At 43.4% G+C, this 15,440-nt stretch overlaps 1 protein-coding gene across 1 annotated transcript in view; it reads right to left on the bottom strand.

Moving 5' to 3' along the window:
- Window positions 1-2,070: 2,070 nt before the first annotated feature.
- LOC130576187 (ras and Rab interactor 3-like) overlaps window positions 2,071-15,440 on the bottom strand; it is a 153,480-nt gene continuing 140,110 nt past the window's right edge. Inside the window, exons 26-28 of the mRNA XM_057370646.1 lie at window positions 8,026-8,157; window positions 4,765-4,928; window positions 2,071-3,378 (exon numbers count right to left, since the gene is read on the bottom strand). Of these exons, the coding sequence (XP_057226629.1) occupies window positions 3,070-3,378; window positions 4,765-4,928; window positions 8,026-8,157 (605 nt within the window). The 3' untranslated portion in view covers window positions 2,071-3,069. The remainder of the gene's footprint in view (window positions 3,379-4,764; window positions 4,929-8,025; window positions 8,158-15,440) is intronic.

The following is a 15,440-nucleotide window of genomic DNA, read 5'->3' as shown; positions in this document are numbered from 1 at the left end:
AGAGCTTTGTCAGGGTCACCAAAACAGCAACATGTTTGTTCCAGACAGAGAGTTTCTGCATGACCTTGGTGCAGGCAGAGCCTGAGTGGCACAACTGAGCTGTGAGCTTGGAGAGGCAGCACCCTTCTCTGTCCTGGGTCACCCAGAATATCATCATAGTGATCATCTCCCAGCTTAGGTTCCCTGACAAGGGACAGCTGTGGCCACATCACCCCCATACCTCTGAGATGTATGTTTAGTGAAATGTTGTTGGTGGTTTATAGGATGGGAYCAAACAGGCCAGGTGCCCCACAGCCTCTGAGCAAGCTCTGCTCYGCACTGAGCACTCCCGCAGGGATTTTCTTTCAGGCAGCTCACAGCCAGGCACAGTMATTTGCATTACTGTCAATAATCTCTGTGTTCAGGAGAGCCATGGCAACCTTGGCAAATCAAATCAGAGCCTTGCAGTCGTTATGCCAGAGGAAAATGTTGCATGTGCAATTTGAGAGCCTTTGTAAAAGCCCACAAAAATTCAGCCGGCACTCCTTGTGTTCCAAAAACTGGAATCTGCAGGTCTGATTTTGGGTCTAGACATCGGTAAATTTTGGGTTGATCCTATTTGGATTGCAGTGATTTAGCACTGTTTCCACAGGCTCCACTGACCAGCTCCCYCCGCTGACCCCAAGGTTGAGCTGGTGTCTCAGATGTCCCAGGACTCYGTGAGGTGCTGGAGTCCTTCCTTTCATCAATCAGTTGCTTGACCCTGGCTGGTGCAAAGTCCAGTCGCTCTGCAGAATATCAGCCCCAGCTACTTCCTTCCATGTTTTGATTCTAACCTCTTAGCCACCAGATCACTTTTAGGCTCACTGTGAATGTTGCAGTATAATGATAACCTGGTCAGACCAAGGGTCAGGGGACCATCAGCAGATGCCCCAGCCCTGGACATCCAACCCTAGGGATGGGGAAGGGTTGGGGAACAGGCTGAGGGCAGGCAGGGCAGAGGATCTGGAGAACAGCCCTGCTGCAGCATCACTGGGGCCGGGGCTGACAGCCCTGGGAGGCTGAAGTGGGGTGTTGGGTCACAGGCAGGGTGGGAAGGCACTGGGGAGGCACTGGGGAGGCACTGGAGACAGCCACACCCGGGACAGCCCTCGGGACCCTGGGAGCAGATCCTCTCCCAGTGGTACTGGAAACCTGCATCTCAGGTTTAGCCCTGGCATCCCGAGTGCCACCCTGCGAGCAACAGAGGCTCCGGGCAGGAGCACTCGGCCCCGCAGGAAGGTGATGGCAGCATGAGGGAGGGGTTCAGCTCTGGCATCCTGCAGATGAGCTGCCTAGGGGCAAGGCGGAGGTCCCAACAGCTGCACACAGCAGAAATAACGCTGAATTTGGGGTCAGCTGTGGTGTCACACACTGCAAGCACTGCACATGATATCCTCAAAACCAAGATTGCTGTTACTCACTGTTCCTCATTCTTGGCTGTTGTTCCTTCCCAGTAAGATATGCACACAGCCCACCCTGGCAGATGCAGGGCACTGCTTTGCTATCTGTGTGCAGATTTAGCTGCAGCTGGGGCACACAGACATGGACATTTATTTCCAGCCCCAGGGATTGGGAGAGTGACCATTACTGCACATAATGGTCACTCCTTTTATCCCTGGAGCTTCAGAAATAAGGCAGAGACCTTAGTCAACTTGGTCCAAGATGCTCTAAATCTCTTTTGAATGTTATCGGGAGGAAACAATTGCAAATTGGAGCAAAAYCCAGAGTAAAACACCTTTTCTTTGTAATCAGAGCTTTGCTAGGCCTGATTCCAAGTTGGTGTAGCTGCAGTGGTGGTTACTGGCCTCCTGCATGCAGACACTCCATTATTATTTTGTGTTCACAGTGGGAATATTGCCTGAATGAAGGTACCCAGARGACATGGACATGTCTCTCAAATAAGGCTCCTGCATCCATTATCCAATCCTGAAAAATTGTTTTCAAATTTAATGAAATGCACTTTTGCATTGATTGAATAGATTCTGTGGGAATTTATTTGTTCAGGGTAATTTAAGTCTGCAGTGATTGAATGACTAAAAGCATACGTAAAAAGGAAAATTAGAAAGTTCTGTCTGCAACAGCCTGAATTTATTGAAATAATAACCTGGTGGGAATTATAGCTAGGATAACACTTGTGAAAATGACAGCCATGTAAAAAGGGATTGGTATTCTAACCCCTTTTGACTTTCAAATTTTAATCTGGTTTGATACACTGGGAAAATTATTAAAGTCTTTACAAAGGCTTATTTTATAATAATTGCACCATATCACACATTGAAATAAATATACAATTAACCAGACACTATCAACCAATGTGCTTAAAACTGCTGTACATGTAAAACTGATGGTGAAAACTTTGAATCTTTAGGAAAAATACACTGATGAAAATGCCTATGCTACCTRGTTTCAGTGACAAATAGATGGATGGCAGAAAATATATTCTTAGTGAAAGTACAGAGCCATCTTGCACTCTTTGCAATTATGTGGATTTTAAAGACAAAGACGTTGTTGACAGCAAGACAGAGATGGGGTTATGCTACAGTTGGCAACACTGTGCCACTGAATACATCAGACAAGGCCCAGTTTATTCCAGCTGGGTGAACAGATACTGTAAGGCGCAAGWACAGTCTGACCTCTGAACAGACTGAGGCGTGTGCAGACCTTTCAAAGGCCTTGTGCACAGACGTGATTCACACCTGCCATCATTTATTATAAAGTAAAAGTCCACCTTTATTGCAAGATCTCTGGATTTTCTCTACTGTCTGTTTACATTCTGCAGTGTCGGCTGGTTGCCACTGAGAGGTCCTGAGGCTTGATACTTCAAGTTTTCCAGAGGATGAATGTTCTCCTGAAGGCTCCTTTTACTTCTGCAAATKACCTCTGCCGAGAAATGCCCTGTGTTCAACACCATCTACAAGTAGCCCATCTGCTTTGTGTTGAAGGCCACACTCCAGAGAACTTCTGAGGTCTGCAGATCCCAGAGGATCTTACAAAGTAAACTACCCAGCTCTTCCAGGATGACAGCAAAGACAGGAAAAAAAGCAGCCCTTAGGAAAAGTCTGACTCTTTGACAATTTGAACTGGTGGGGTTTTATGGTCTATTGGTTTATAAATAAAATGGAAATCTTTTTTGGTTTCACTCTTCAGCAGGGAGGCTTTGATATGATGAGGAAGGGCATCTTTGTCCAGCTGCAGGCACTGGTCATCAACATAAACAAAGAGTCCATAGTCCTTGGGGTGGGACACTTCAAACTTCTCGGCACACTGCTGGCTCAGCTGCTCAGCTGTGGTGTCGTGACGGGAGGCAAGCGTCCTTGACTGACCACCGATTTCCAGAAAGGAGATACAGATGAAATCCTGAAGAGAAACATGAGAAGAGACCTTGCAGTTAACATAGTAACCTGGGACTGAAGGAGGTAGAATTCAGCCTAGAGCTGAATAGAGCTGCCTAGAGCTCTCAAACATCCACCAGTCCTTCTCCAATGTCCTAGTTACTCTCTCCTTTCTTCCTTCTGGCAGACTCTGAACCAGCAAATATTTAAACAAGCACGTTACCAAATAATTAGCACCAAAAAGACACTTAAGTTAAAGTTTTTCCTGATTTTAGTGAATATCCTTAGAGAATGGTCTGCAATGATTCATTTTCCCATYATTTTACAGCTCCCGAAGAAAGTATATGCAAAGAAGTGACAGACAAGAATAACAGACAACAAATGTCAGAGATCTGACCTGAAAACACCCTGCTTCCCAGAAACAGGATAGAGATGGCAGTGTTGTGACCTTGTAACTTCACAACCACCCAAACAGGAGCTTGAGAGTGTGTCCTCTGAACTTCCCTCCATCAGCGAGGAAGTAGCAGAAGTTGTGCTGAGAAGGCTGCTTAACTTACATCCTGTTTCAGGCAGTAACAACTGTTGGGACAACTTTCGTCTTGCCAAACACATAAGGAACAGAATCTAGAGAGCTTTTGGTCACAGTGCAACCTGTGTGTTCAATTTGTATCTGTGAACTTCAAAACAAATCCCACCATTTTGCTCAGAAAATACTGAGGTTCCCTGGCAGAAGTGAAATCTCCAAATGCGTGGACTGTGGGCTTCCAAACTGCATTTATGGAGTATTGCTASTGTTGATTAAGGCAGGGAGAGGGATGGACAGAGGCCTGCTGAACACATCAGCAAACTGTTTAGCTCTGCCAGAATGGGCTTGCATGTCTCTGATATTACCCCCTCATTCACTGGGATGGAAAATGGCCCTTCAGCTTCTGGAGGTGATGGGAATCTTCTGGGAACATGCGTAATTTGCTTGCTCAACTATTATGCTCCATGCAAGGTACTTCTGGAGCAGCACCCAGGGCTGGATGGGTRTTTGCTGTATCTCACCCACCATTTACAATTTCTGAGAACACCAGGAACTGGTTTGACTGCAATACGGGAAAGCTGTTCAACTCCATGCTTTTACACAGCTACATGGACTACTCCCCCCCGCAGGAGACTTTCCCCTGGCTTTTCCCTTGGCTTGCACATTTTCAGYTCTGCACTGCGAAGGCGCGACAGAACCTGAGACGTGGCCTTTGCTGCCTCCTTGTGGGTGACAATTTGATCACAGGACATGGGGTTGGAAATCCTGCCCCAGATGCACTTTTCCTTTTTAATGGCGATTTCAATTAATTTTGTTTTAAAATAATTACCATTTTAAAATTTTCTAAGCATTGAGAAGGCATGCATAGAATATAATGCCAGCTACCTGGACTGACGAGCGGGAAGCCCGGGCCTTGTTCAGCGTTCTCCGTCGCTCCCAGCGGTGGATGGAGTCCTGAACCTCCATGCTCAGCTGCCGCGTGACAGTGATTTTGTCATAGTTCTTGATATGCTCCAGGACCCCGTAGGTAGTGGTTAAATAATAAGAGCCTGCAAAAGGTGAAAGTCTTGCATGAACATCCCACCTTCATGGGCCGTTCAGTCCCACTCGCACCCGCCTGCGGGTGCCCACACAGGGCGGCTGTGCCTCGCTGAGGGAGTGCAGGGGTCACTGGTGTTGACCAAAGGATGGACACSGAATGACCAGCGCCCTCCTGCCCCTCCTGCTCTACATCAGTGCTGCTGCCAGGACTGCTGAGGCTGYGGATGTCCTGGGAGGGAGCACAGAAAGAGGAAAACAAACACACAAACACAGCCAAGCCACAGGTATTTATTCTTTGGAGCCATCTTTTTGTTGTGCTTGACAGGGCCCATGTAACAGGTTGGGCTCCTGAGCAGYCCCCACAATGCAGGGAAACAATTGTAGAGCGCTGCAGGAGAGGCACAAGGCCTGGATCCAGCCCCCCAGCTCCAGCTACACTACTGGAATATTTGGATCCACRTCTCCTGGGGGCTCAACACTGTTGAGGGATGTCTCAGACCTGCAGGATCACGTCACCCTTTGTTCCTTCCGTTCTCTATTGACACACAGGCAGCCCAGGTTCTCACCTGGAATTTCTGGACTGTTCAGAGTTGCGGGATAAATCTTGGTAAAGCACAGAAGCAAGACAAAGTGGCACAAGCCCTTTTCCCTCAGAAGCCCCTGGCTGCTGCGGCGTTGCTTGCAGCAGGAAATAAATAACCAATTGCAGCCACAGGGTGGCAGCTAGGCCATGGTAAAAACCGGCTTCGAGCCCAGAGGCGCAGTCAGGCCCTGACGAGGCCGGCGATGCCGCTCTGGCTGCAGGGCAGCCCCTCGCCGGGGCTGATGCAAGTGCTGGTTTCCTCGGCTGAGGAACGGGAGGCTCGGGCAGGGCCAGCCTGCAGTATCCCGGGGCGACGGGGCCACCCCCTGCTCCGGTCCCAGCATCCCGGTGTCTGGAAAACGGGGCCAGCTCGCAGCTGCCCAGGGATCCCCGTTTTGACCAAGTTTCACGCGAGTCGCAGGTGTCTCTAGATGGCACTCGCGCATCACCCAACCCTCGCAGCCRCCGCGGTCCCGGTGGTTCCTCAGGCGCTGGTGAGCCCGCCGAGGCAAAGAGAGCCCTTGGTTTAACAGCAGTATTTTTAGAGCACCATTAAAATCTGGTGCAGAAGAGGAGAAACCAAGACACTGCCATTTGACTTCCTCTACTCTGATGGATCGATGAGGAGTGTCCTACAGTTATGGAGGTTTGTGCCCAAAACATTTATTTTTCTTTGCTGTCTCCCACAAAGAGGTGCTAAGAATAGACTAAGAAGCCTGAAAGTGCCACTTTTCTCCTCTTAAATATAGTTACTACCCTCCTTTGTCTGTCATTCAATATTTCTCCTGTTCTGGCTGAGTCAGAGGTAGCTGTGATGGTACCTGGACAAGCTGTATCMCTTCTGTCAGAATCCAGGGAGAAAGATCTCTGAGTCCCCCATAACAAGAATTCATTACCRCTTATTTAAGAATTAGGTTTCTGCCCACTTGCAATTTCTTTACTTCCATCCACTTGTTCCCTGTAATCTGTCCTTGCCTTTGCCCCAGCAGTCAGCATCATCATTGCTATTAAATGAATTCCAAGTATACTTTTCATTTGGAGGCAAAATTTAAGTGATTTTATATATTGACCTATGCAATTTCACAGTTTTATCATTTCTGCTTTACTTTTTCCTTTTAATTTCTGAATTCCCTTTAATTTCTGAATTCCCTTTAACCTGAATTACCTTTTGCTATTCAACTTTGAAAGGCCTAACTCAAGTTAACTTTTGCCAGTTCTACACTTTGTGATCTCAGAGTGGTCTACACTGAGATATTCCTTTTTTCCCCCATTCCTCATATCTGCAGTTACTCCCAGCATCCTTTCTGATGTGATTATTCAGTCAGTTTGATCTGGAACTCCCTCACAGAATTTTTCCTTTTGACTGGAGCACACATTTCACACAGTCTTTGCATCTTTGAGCTAAGAGAACTTCCAGCCAGCTTTGCTTTCTGAGCTACTCTGAGCTCCCCAACCCTGACGACTTCAGTAACCAGCCTGGTACTGTGCCCCTTTGAAATGAAGAACCAGTGTGTGCAGTGTACTCACCAAAACCAGCCTCGGTTATGACCACAAAATGCTGTGCTTCAGCTAACAATTTTTTTCTGCTAGAAAAAGAATTCTTTTCAGCAGAAAAACTAGCCTGTGCAGAAAACACCTTGCTAATATACTGTATTGTTATGAATAATTCTCTTAGTACTTACTTTTGTCCCATTCTGCACAGTGCTGGGATGACATACATAGTTTCAGACTTGTATCCCCATTTAATATAAATAAAATTATTCTGTTGCTGTTCATCCAGGACGTCTTCCCAGAACCTCAGCACTTATCAAAGCAAAATGTAAAATAAACACCATTTTATTAGTTTAGTGACTACTTGATGATAAATGCTCTGTGTTCCTAATTCAGAGTGTGCAATTGTCACTTGGGGAGCATGTGCTTTCCAAGCTATATTTAAGAAACTAGAGTCCCACAGTTCCGTGGGGTATTTATCTCTCTAATAACAAGGTCTTTAGTCACTTCCAAACTCAATATTCCTCTGTAACTTAACTTTATTTTCTCTGTCTCATTATGATGCTCGGTCAGAGAACATTGTCAGAGGATTCCCTCAATTTAAGAGTAGAGTGACCATGAGAATAATGTATGGTCTTAGGCACAAAATACAGTTTAAGAAATGTACTCTTTTCTCATTGGAATAAATAAAAGTATCACACAATTGTTTGCAGCAGCCATTCACTTTTAGCAAAGACCATCTAGCTTTTCAGCCCCTGGTCCAAGGAACACAAGATTTCCCTGTTTAGGTTACTAATCCAGCACCTCAGTTCCTATTTATGATGAGTCCCTGCCTTTCTAGCTTGTGTCTTAAGGCACTGCACTGCTAAAATGAGTTAAAATGTTCGGCAATAATTTTAGAGCTTCAGATTTGAAAAGGCTGGCTAAAGCATTATCCACAAAGTCTACCCAGAGCCCTGCTGCCCCACTTCCACAAACACTGAAGTGAAGTAAATGATGATTTCCAAAGTGAGCAAACACAGTGCTCTTACCTTCTCCTAGCTGCAGAGCAGGGTCCATGAGCTCCATCATGTACTCCACATTCAGAAGGACTTCTGTCAAGTTGCTGCGGGCCAGCACATACATGAGCACTGGGAGGAAGTCATCTGCACCATAGGGCTTCCCTGAGCAAAGAGAAACACAGTGTGGTCCCAATAACACCACAAAACCATGTTCGCACACAACAGTGTCGAATTCTCACACAGCATGTCCCTTGCACACTTTACCTTATCTGAAAAGTTAAAGCTCAAAAGCACCAGCAAAGAAAAAAAGSTGAAAATTGAATGTTAGATCACTTAAAAAGTAACTAAACTTGCTTCAAGCTTCAAAATGTGATCTTGAAAATTAACTGAAGAAAYATAAACTTTATTGATTGCAGACAARTGGCAATTCTGGAAGAGTGCAAAGCTTGTCCCTCTGATTTGATAGAGATAGATTTGTCCCAGATAGATAGATTTGAACAAGACTGAAATTCAGGTTGGCAGTATTACTAGGGAAATTGTCTACCTGCGTTAGGGGTATTTATTCTGTTAGGCTCACTCTATGTGTGGGACCAAAAACCAGAAAATGGAATTTGAGACAGTGGGTTTTAGGACTGAGGACATCTGTGTTGTTTATGTCCCTTCAGAAGGCAAAACATCATGCTACATGTTCCTAATAAAAATGGATTCCCAAGAAATAGGATCTAAGGGGAATCATCTTCCCAACTGTGGTGTCTAGCTAAGAAAACAAATATATTTTCACACAGGTCTTAAAACTAGTTTTTGAAATTGTTGTGCAAACGATTATCGATATTTCCTGTGCTTGAAGCATTCATATCAACTAAGTTGACAAAGTGATCTATTATGCAATCTGTAAGAGTTCTTTGGGGTCTCTGAGGGCAAAAAAAGCATGCTAGCAGTCATCATTATAAATCATTACTACTTAAAATAGAATCCAAACTGAAACTTTGCTGCATAAACCACAAAGAACACAAGGATAACTTTTCTCATTTGAAAGATGCTTTCACTTTCAACCAACATGTCATAAATTCACCATGGAAAACCCACAATAGCAATTTTCTTACCAGACCTATCTTCCTAACATTCAGAGTTGACCGTTCCTCTGAACCTAATCTCCTTTCATTCTGAATGTCTTTCCTCATACTGCGGGGAGTTTTTCCTCACCTGTGCACTTGGATATGTTGTTTCATGTGTGTCTCACTTGAGAACTGCTTGTCTCACCTCAAGGAATCAAAGCTACTCTTGGTGYAGTTTTGGTGAAATTATGCTCTAGCTATTACTGGCCCGTAACACACATGCTCTTCCATGGTAGGGCATACATTCCTATTTCTCAAATGTTCCCACTGACTTATTTCAAATATTTGCCATGAGTCAGATTTCTTTTTTTGTCATTCATAGCTGACGCAGATTCTCCCACTGGCAAAGAAAGATATTCTTCTGAAGCCTCAAATAAACATGAGCTTAGCCCCTGATAAAAAGAAAAAAAAAGTGTGGCTTTGAAATAAACCCAGTAATACATCTAGCGAACAGAGAGTTGATCCAGTTAAAACAAAGTGTTAGAGAATGAGAGATTGTCAAGGCTGTAATTCAGTCTGTTTCGAACAGAGCCCACACATGCCACAACATAGACAATTTATTTGATGAAAGCTGGATTAACGCTTTCAATTCTGATTGCTTTATTATGGTTGYCTTTAGTTAAAAGACACAGCCTTAAGTCTGCTGCAAAACTATAAATGGACTTCATTGTTCCATTAACATCTGGATGGATGTTCTTCTGTCTATTATTCCCTTGGCTTATGTCTCTGTGAAAGCTTTAGCTCTGCGACAGGTCCAATTCATTACTGTCATATACATTACCTTAATACAAGCAGCTTAGAATTACAGCTATTTAATATTTACCAGGAAAAAAAAAAAAAAAGACAAAAAGGAAATATGAAAATGTAACAGAAAAAATGCAGCAAAAAGCCCTATTCTCCTTTTGCTCCAAGTACACCAGAGGCCAACTGAGTTAGTTCTGTGTAGAACTAGTATAAAGGAATACAAAATACCAACGTTTTATTAGGATTTTTCCCTTCTTTAAAAACTTCTTCTTTATGATCCAGTAGTTGCTGACCAATGCCATGGGTAGAATGATTCTAGTTTTCTGAAGACCAAGGGATATCCAGTACAACACCATTAGCAGAATTTCCCCTACTACTTCTCTTCCATGACTAATTCATGTTGTGTCTGATAGGGCATCCAAGAAAGTTGCTACTTCACAATATAATTTCCAATCCACTGGAAAAAAAACAACAACCCTGGGGTGTTTGTTGCTTGTTTGTTTGTTTGGTTGGTGGGTTGGTGCTTTTGTACATGCCACCAAAATAGAAATGAGAACAGGCTGACCATCTAATGCAGATGGAAACAGCAAATTGGAACTAAGGGATTCCATATCCCYATTTATCAACTTCTGGTGTCAACAGAAGTGAAAGTTAGAGGGCAATTCTCAAGAACTCCTACAGAAGCTCTGTGTTTCTTTTTTGTTGTCTGAGAAGTGGTTGTATGTGCAATCAGGCACGGAGTCAATTATTTTTCATGCTGTCTATCTTGTTTCTATAAGCTGATTTAGGTGCTCTGCTCACCAGTCYTTCCTGGTATAAACTTCTCCCAACTTTAATACTTCATAGAAGTATTATTGGACTCCCAGCTGTTTATATGCCTTGAAATATGAAAAACTGATATACAGTTTCTTTTTGAGTAATAAATGCTGAGCAGGGATGTCTGACTGCAATGATGGAAAGAGCACATGTTCCATATGCTATATGCTCACAAACTGCATAAATTACTAGACACCACCTTACTCCATTTGTGGTTATACAAAGCCTGATTTTAAATACAGACATCTGTATCTAAAGCTGAAGTCAGCAGGAGCAGAATCTATCAACAAGAGAAAGGCAAAACTAATCATCAGTGATCTAGTTTTGACTCTGTGTGTTGCCACAAACTTCTAGTGTTGCCAARGGCAGGTCAGGCACAGTATATGGCACCTTTTAGGCATTGCAACAGTTTTTCTCTACTGACTGCACATGGAGCTGAGGAAAAGTGCCTGAGTGGGCAGGAATCTGAATGTCCCCTGCTCTCCTGGCTCCTGCAGGTACAGGGACTAGCTTTGACAAGTACAGCCATCAGACCAAGCATGGCCCTGAGATGCTCCGTACCCCAGTCCATCCATGGGGATAATAGGTGCTGTCAGCAACTCAAATATGACCAGAAACAGGAGTCCACAAAGACAGATGAAATAATGCCTATGAACCAAGACACCTGAGAGGCTGCCTCGGCACTGTATAACCCACAAGTCTACTGTGCCATGGAAGGCACCAGGGTGCTAAYCAGTGTCCAGCTGGGAGCTGCAGCMGGGGTGTTCTCTGCAGCTCTACTTCCAAGCTGGGCCAGAGCCAAATTCCTAGACCTGTGTGGCTTGCTCCATCTGTGGTCTCTCACAAAAGGGTATTTTTGCAGYTGACAGAGTTAAATGTAGCTCTGACCCTTCCACTGGTCTCAGTGTCATTGAGACTGAATTTTCCTGTTCAAGGTGGTGGTGTCCTACTCCGAATATGACTTGCTGGCTTTATTTCCCCTTCTTCCCTGCAGGGTCAGGAAACATTTATTTCATAAATATCTCTAAGAAGCTTAAAATAAGCCTTCTCTTCTGCCACAAATTCATCCTATTATGTTTATAGCAAAGCAAATACAACGTCAGCTCCTGGCTGGGATGCAGCACTTGAATAGATGGGTATTAATTAAATACATGATTTAAAGCAACTGGAATTCTGCCCAAGCCTCCATAAAGAAATTACAGCCTATTTTAACACATACATTTAGTTTCTCTCTGTGTATATTCTGAACACCAGCAGACATGGATGATGTCCTGCACCTTGCTCTAATATTTTACAAACACTGGTTTGATGTCTAGAAGCAGATCTCCACAAAATAAGAATTTTAGCCTCAGTTTTTAACTAGGAAACCTGAGGTGCAGAAAGGTTAACTGATATTTGTTCAAGATCTTAAGAAAAKATTGTGACTTTCCTTCCATGCACGAGCATTTTGTTGTCTCTTATCTATCCCATACCACTTTCAGCAAGGTTTGATTTGTGATATAGTGAGTTAAGCAAGTTAATAGATGCAGAAAGCATGAATACACTTCAAAAATGTATGGTTTAGAGAACAGAGAAATTTGTTCTCCATGAAAAATTTGAACTGGCTCTTTGATTTAAATGAAGAAATTGTGCTAGATGGCAGAAAACCCAAAATCTCTAGCCCATCAGTCTTCATTAAAAGYAACTTAAATACAAATATCCTCTTCCAAAAGATATGAAAGTAAACCTGTTATGTATAGCTTTATTTTCTTTCTCAGAAGTGAGAAATGACATAAACAGTGTAATGGGATTGCTCTGACAGTGTTAGGAGTTTCTAGCATGGGTTCTACACTGGTTGCTGAAGTATTTGAGCCCAGTTGCCTTACCACAAGCTCAGCAACCCCACTGAAGACACCCTGCTTTGCTTTCGTCAACTGCAGAGCCTTATAGGAGTGCATCAGGGCAGCTAATATTCTGTAGGGTGTGACAAACTTCCTTCTAAAAGCTAAGGAAGAAAAATATTCCAATGGGATATGTGTCCTATCCTCTTTTTCCAAAACCAGAGTTTGCATTAGCCATGTAAAGCTATGCAATAGAAATTACTATTAAATCAGATGTTTTCGTTACCCAGCCAATTCCATTGCTAGTACAAACTATCATTTTGAACRTATACTCCAGCTGCCTGTGCAGTTCAAATGGTCCAAAAACGAAGCTTCATAATCTTAGGTAGTTCACAAGTTTGAAATGTTGCAGTAAAAAAATTGTACCTCCATTCTTCTTGAACCTCCTTAGAAATCAGTCTGCCCATCTTTCAAACTTCCAACCTAAACTCAGAGCTTTTCCAAATTTGGCCGGTTTGTCTCACCATTTTTCTTCATAAACCAGTGCCTGTTGCTGCTTTTTTTTTTTTTCATCAGTCCTCTTCCGCAGTGGCAGCTCCCAGGCAGCACCAGGTGTGCTGGATGCTCCATGCACACCACTGCCAGCAAAGGCCACATATATTGCAGATTTGCATCTTGTTTCTCTCTGTCACTTGTGTTTTTGATGAAAAACAGAAATTCTCTTTCTACTCATATCACACAATGTACCTTTAACATTTTGCCTGAGTAAAGCTATGTTTGAAAGATACATAATAATTGGTTTTTTCGATGTAAGACTACAGTGTTTCTACATGAATCAGATATGTGTCCAGTAGTCCCTTTGGGTATTGCAGCATGCCTTCCAAATGCAAGAGCTGCATGATTCCTGCCTCTTACTTTTTCTAATGCACAGAAAAAATAATGCCACAGAAAAAATTCCAGCCATTTTGTGGAGGGGTGTGTTTCCAAACTCTTTCTCCCTCCTATTTTTTAAAATAYGTTTTATTCTTACTAACCACTCCTATTATTTTTAGCAGGCAGATTTTTAGATTGCAGATTATACTTTTGGAGGCAGATCTTGCTGTTATTTAAGTTTGCATGGAAGTTGGAAAAACTCATTGAGACACCTGAATACTATCATAATTATGCCTTTGGTGAGGATTCACTTACTAATATCACTGCCTACACCGTGCAGCTGAACCAGTGCCCCTAAATTGCTTTTATAGCCAGTAATGAATTAATCAATATTGTCAGTGGTGTTTGCCTTGAGTCATCAAGCAGAAAACTCCATGTAGGCAGAGGGATCATCTGAGCTCCATGGACTGACTCCACAGGGTATGTCATGAGAAGCTGGGAACGGTGCCCATCTGTGGCCACCTACAGTGTGATGCAGCCAGAGATGAGTCCTGTCTCAACTCTGTCATGGACCTGTCCTCAGCATTCTCTTGAGAGAAAGGTGTATCACAAAGACTGTGAACTTGCCTTCCTAATTCATTGTGATGAATCAGATCCATGAGCTGATGGCCTCCAGCTTGAGGAATAAATGCTAGTTTGAACCTGTTGAGAATCTGACCCATTCAGTTCTTAGTGTTAAGCATCGGAAGTCCAATCACAGCCAATTCATCTGGCAGATTTTGTCACATAGTACAAATTGTAATCAAACCAAAGATTTCCTCCTTTCTTAAAATGTCTTGATATACATGGAGTCACCAAGGCAGACTTCAAAGTTTCTTTCAGCAGTGCAAAGATGGACACTACCACAGGCACAGATGATTCTGAGTAACCCCATTCTTAGTTTAAAAAAAAACTTGCTGCTTCTTGAAACATCCTAGCCAAACCTGGACTGTTGTACATGAGCCTCAAAATGTTAAAAAACTTGTATTTTCATATTGGTCTGGAAAAAAAGTGCTTGATTAGGTGGTATTTGCACTTTGCTTTGAGATATTAAACCATATACTTAGGTCAGCTCATCCTATGGTCAGCCTAAACTGAATAAAGACCTGGCCTGAGCTGAGAGTTTGTAAATTAAGACAGATAATATAAGTAGTTTCCATGTTATTGAACAGATAATTTTTCTGACAGAGGTAGACTGGTTTTGGTCCTGCAGCAGAGGGAATGATTAGTTTTGTGTTCCACCTGCTCTGATATTGGAAGAAGAGGGAAYTTCTTAATTCAGCAGAGAGGAAAAGGAGCTAAAAGAAAGAGAGGCTATTGTGCAGGAAGCTGAGCATGGCCTCTGTTCTTCCTGTGTGAAGAACACTGTGCTGCCTCATGGCTGGCTGAAAGTAAAAGGGGTCCTGTGCTCTTTCTCTTGAGATAAGCAAAGAGCAGGAGGAGAATTCCTACCTGCTGAAATCTGCTCTGAGCAGCCCACAGCATGCTATTCTGCACRCCACTAGCTGGAATTCCCTGTCAGAGCAATATTTCAGGTTGCTGAATACTTATCTTTGCCAGTGGAAAATGAAAGTGATCTAGGTTCAGTTCATTCTGAGGAAGAGGTTTTACATTTCACTTCTAAGTGGGTCTGCAGGGCGTTTCACTCAACTTCTCTCTGAGTCTGCTGTTTTCCAGGAGATGAAATCTAGCACTCTTCCCCGCTTAGCCTCTTTTCCTGGTCTGAATTCACTGGGGTATATTTCCATAATTCCAGGCCAGTTTTCCTCTGACCAAGCCCTGATATGCATCACTGATCARAAGGCAGAAGGCAGTGGATGCACAAAGGTGAAATCAGCTTCCAACCTACACCGTGCTGGCAGTAGTACTCAGCATGAGAAAATAGCCGAGCTGGCTGAAATGCAGCACTTTGGTTAACGTAGAAAACCCCGGTGAAACCTGATTTCATAAATGCCAATATTTAAAACATGTAGGGGTTTTTGAATTATTTCCCTGACCCCTCATTTCTGTTGCATAAAATGACCCAACAGTATTTCCT

The sequence above is a fragment of the Malurus melanocephalus genome, unplaced genomic scaffold (assembly GCF_030028575.1).
Source record: "Malurus melanocephalus ecotype Western Australia unplaced genomic scaffold, MMel_1.1 scaffold_129, whole genome shotgun sequence".
NCBI lineage: Eukaryota > Metazoa > Chordata > Aves > Passeriformes > Maluridae > Malurus > Malurus melanocephalus.
Note: the sequence above shows the minus strand (reverse complement) of the source record. Positions and strands in the feature narration are given on the sequence as shown.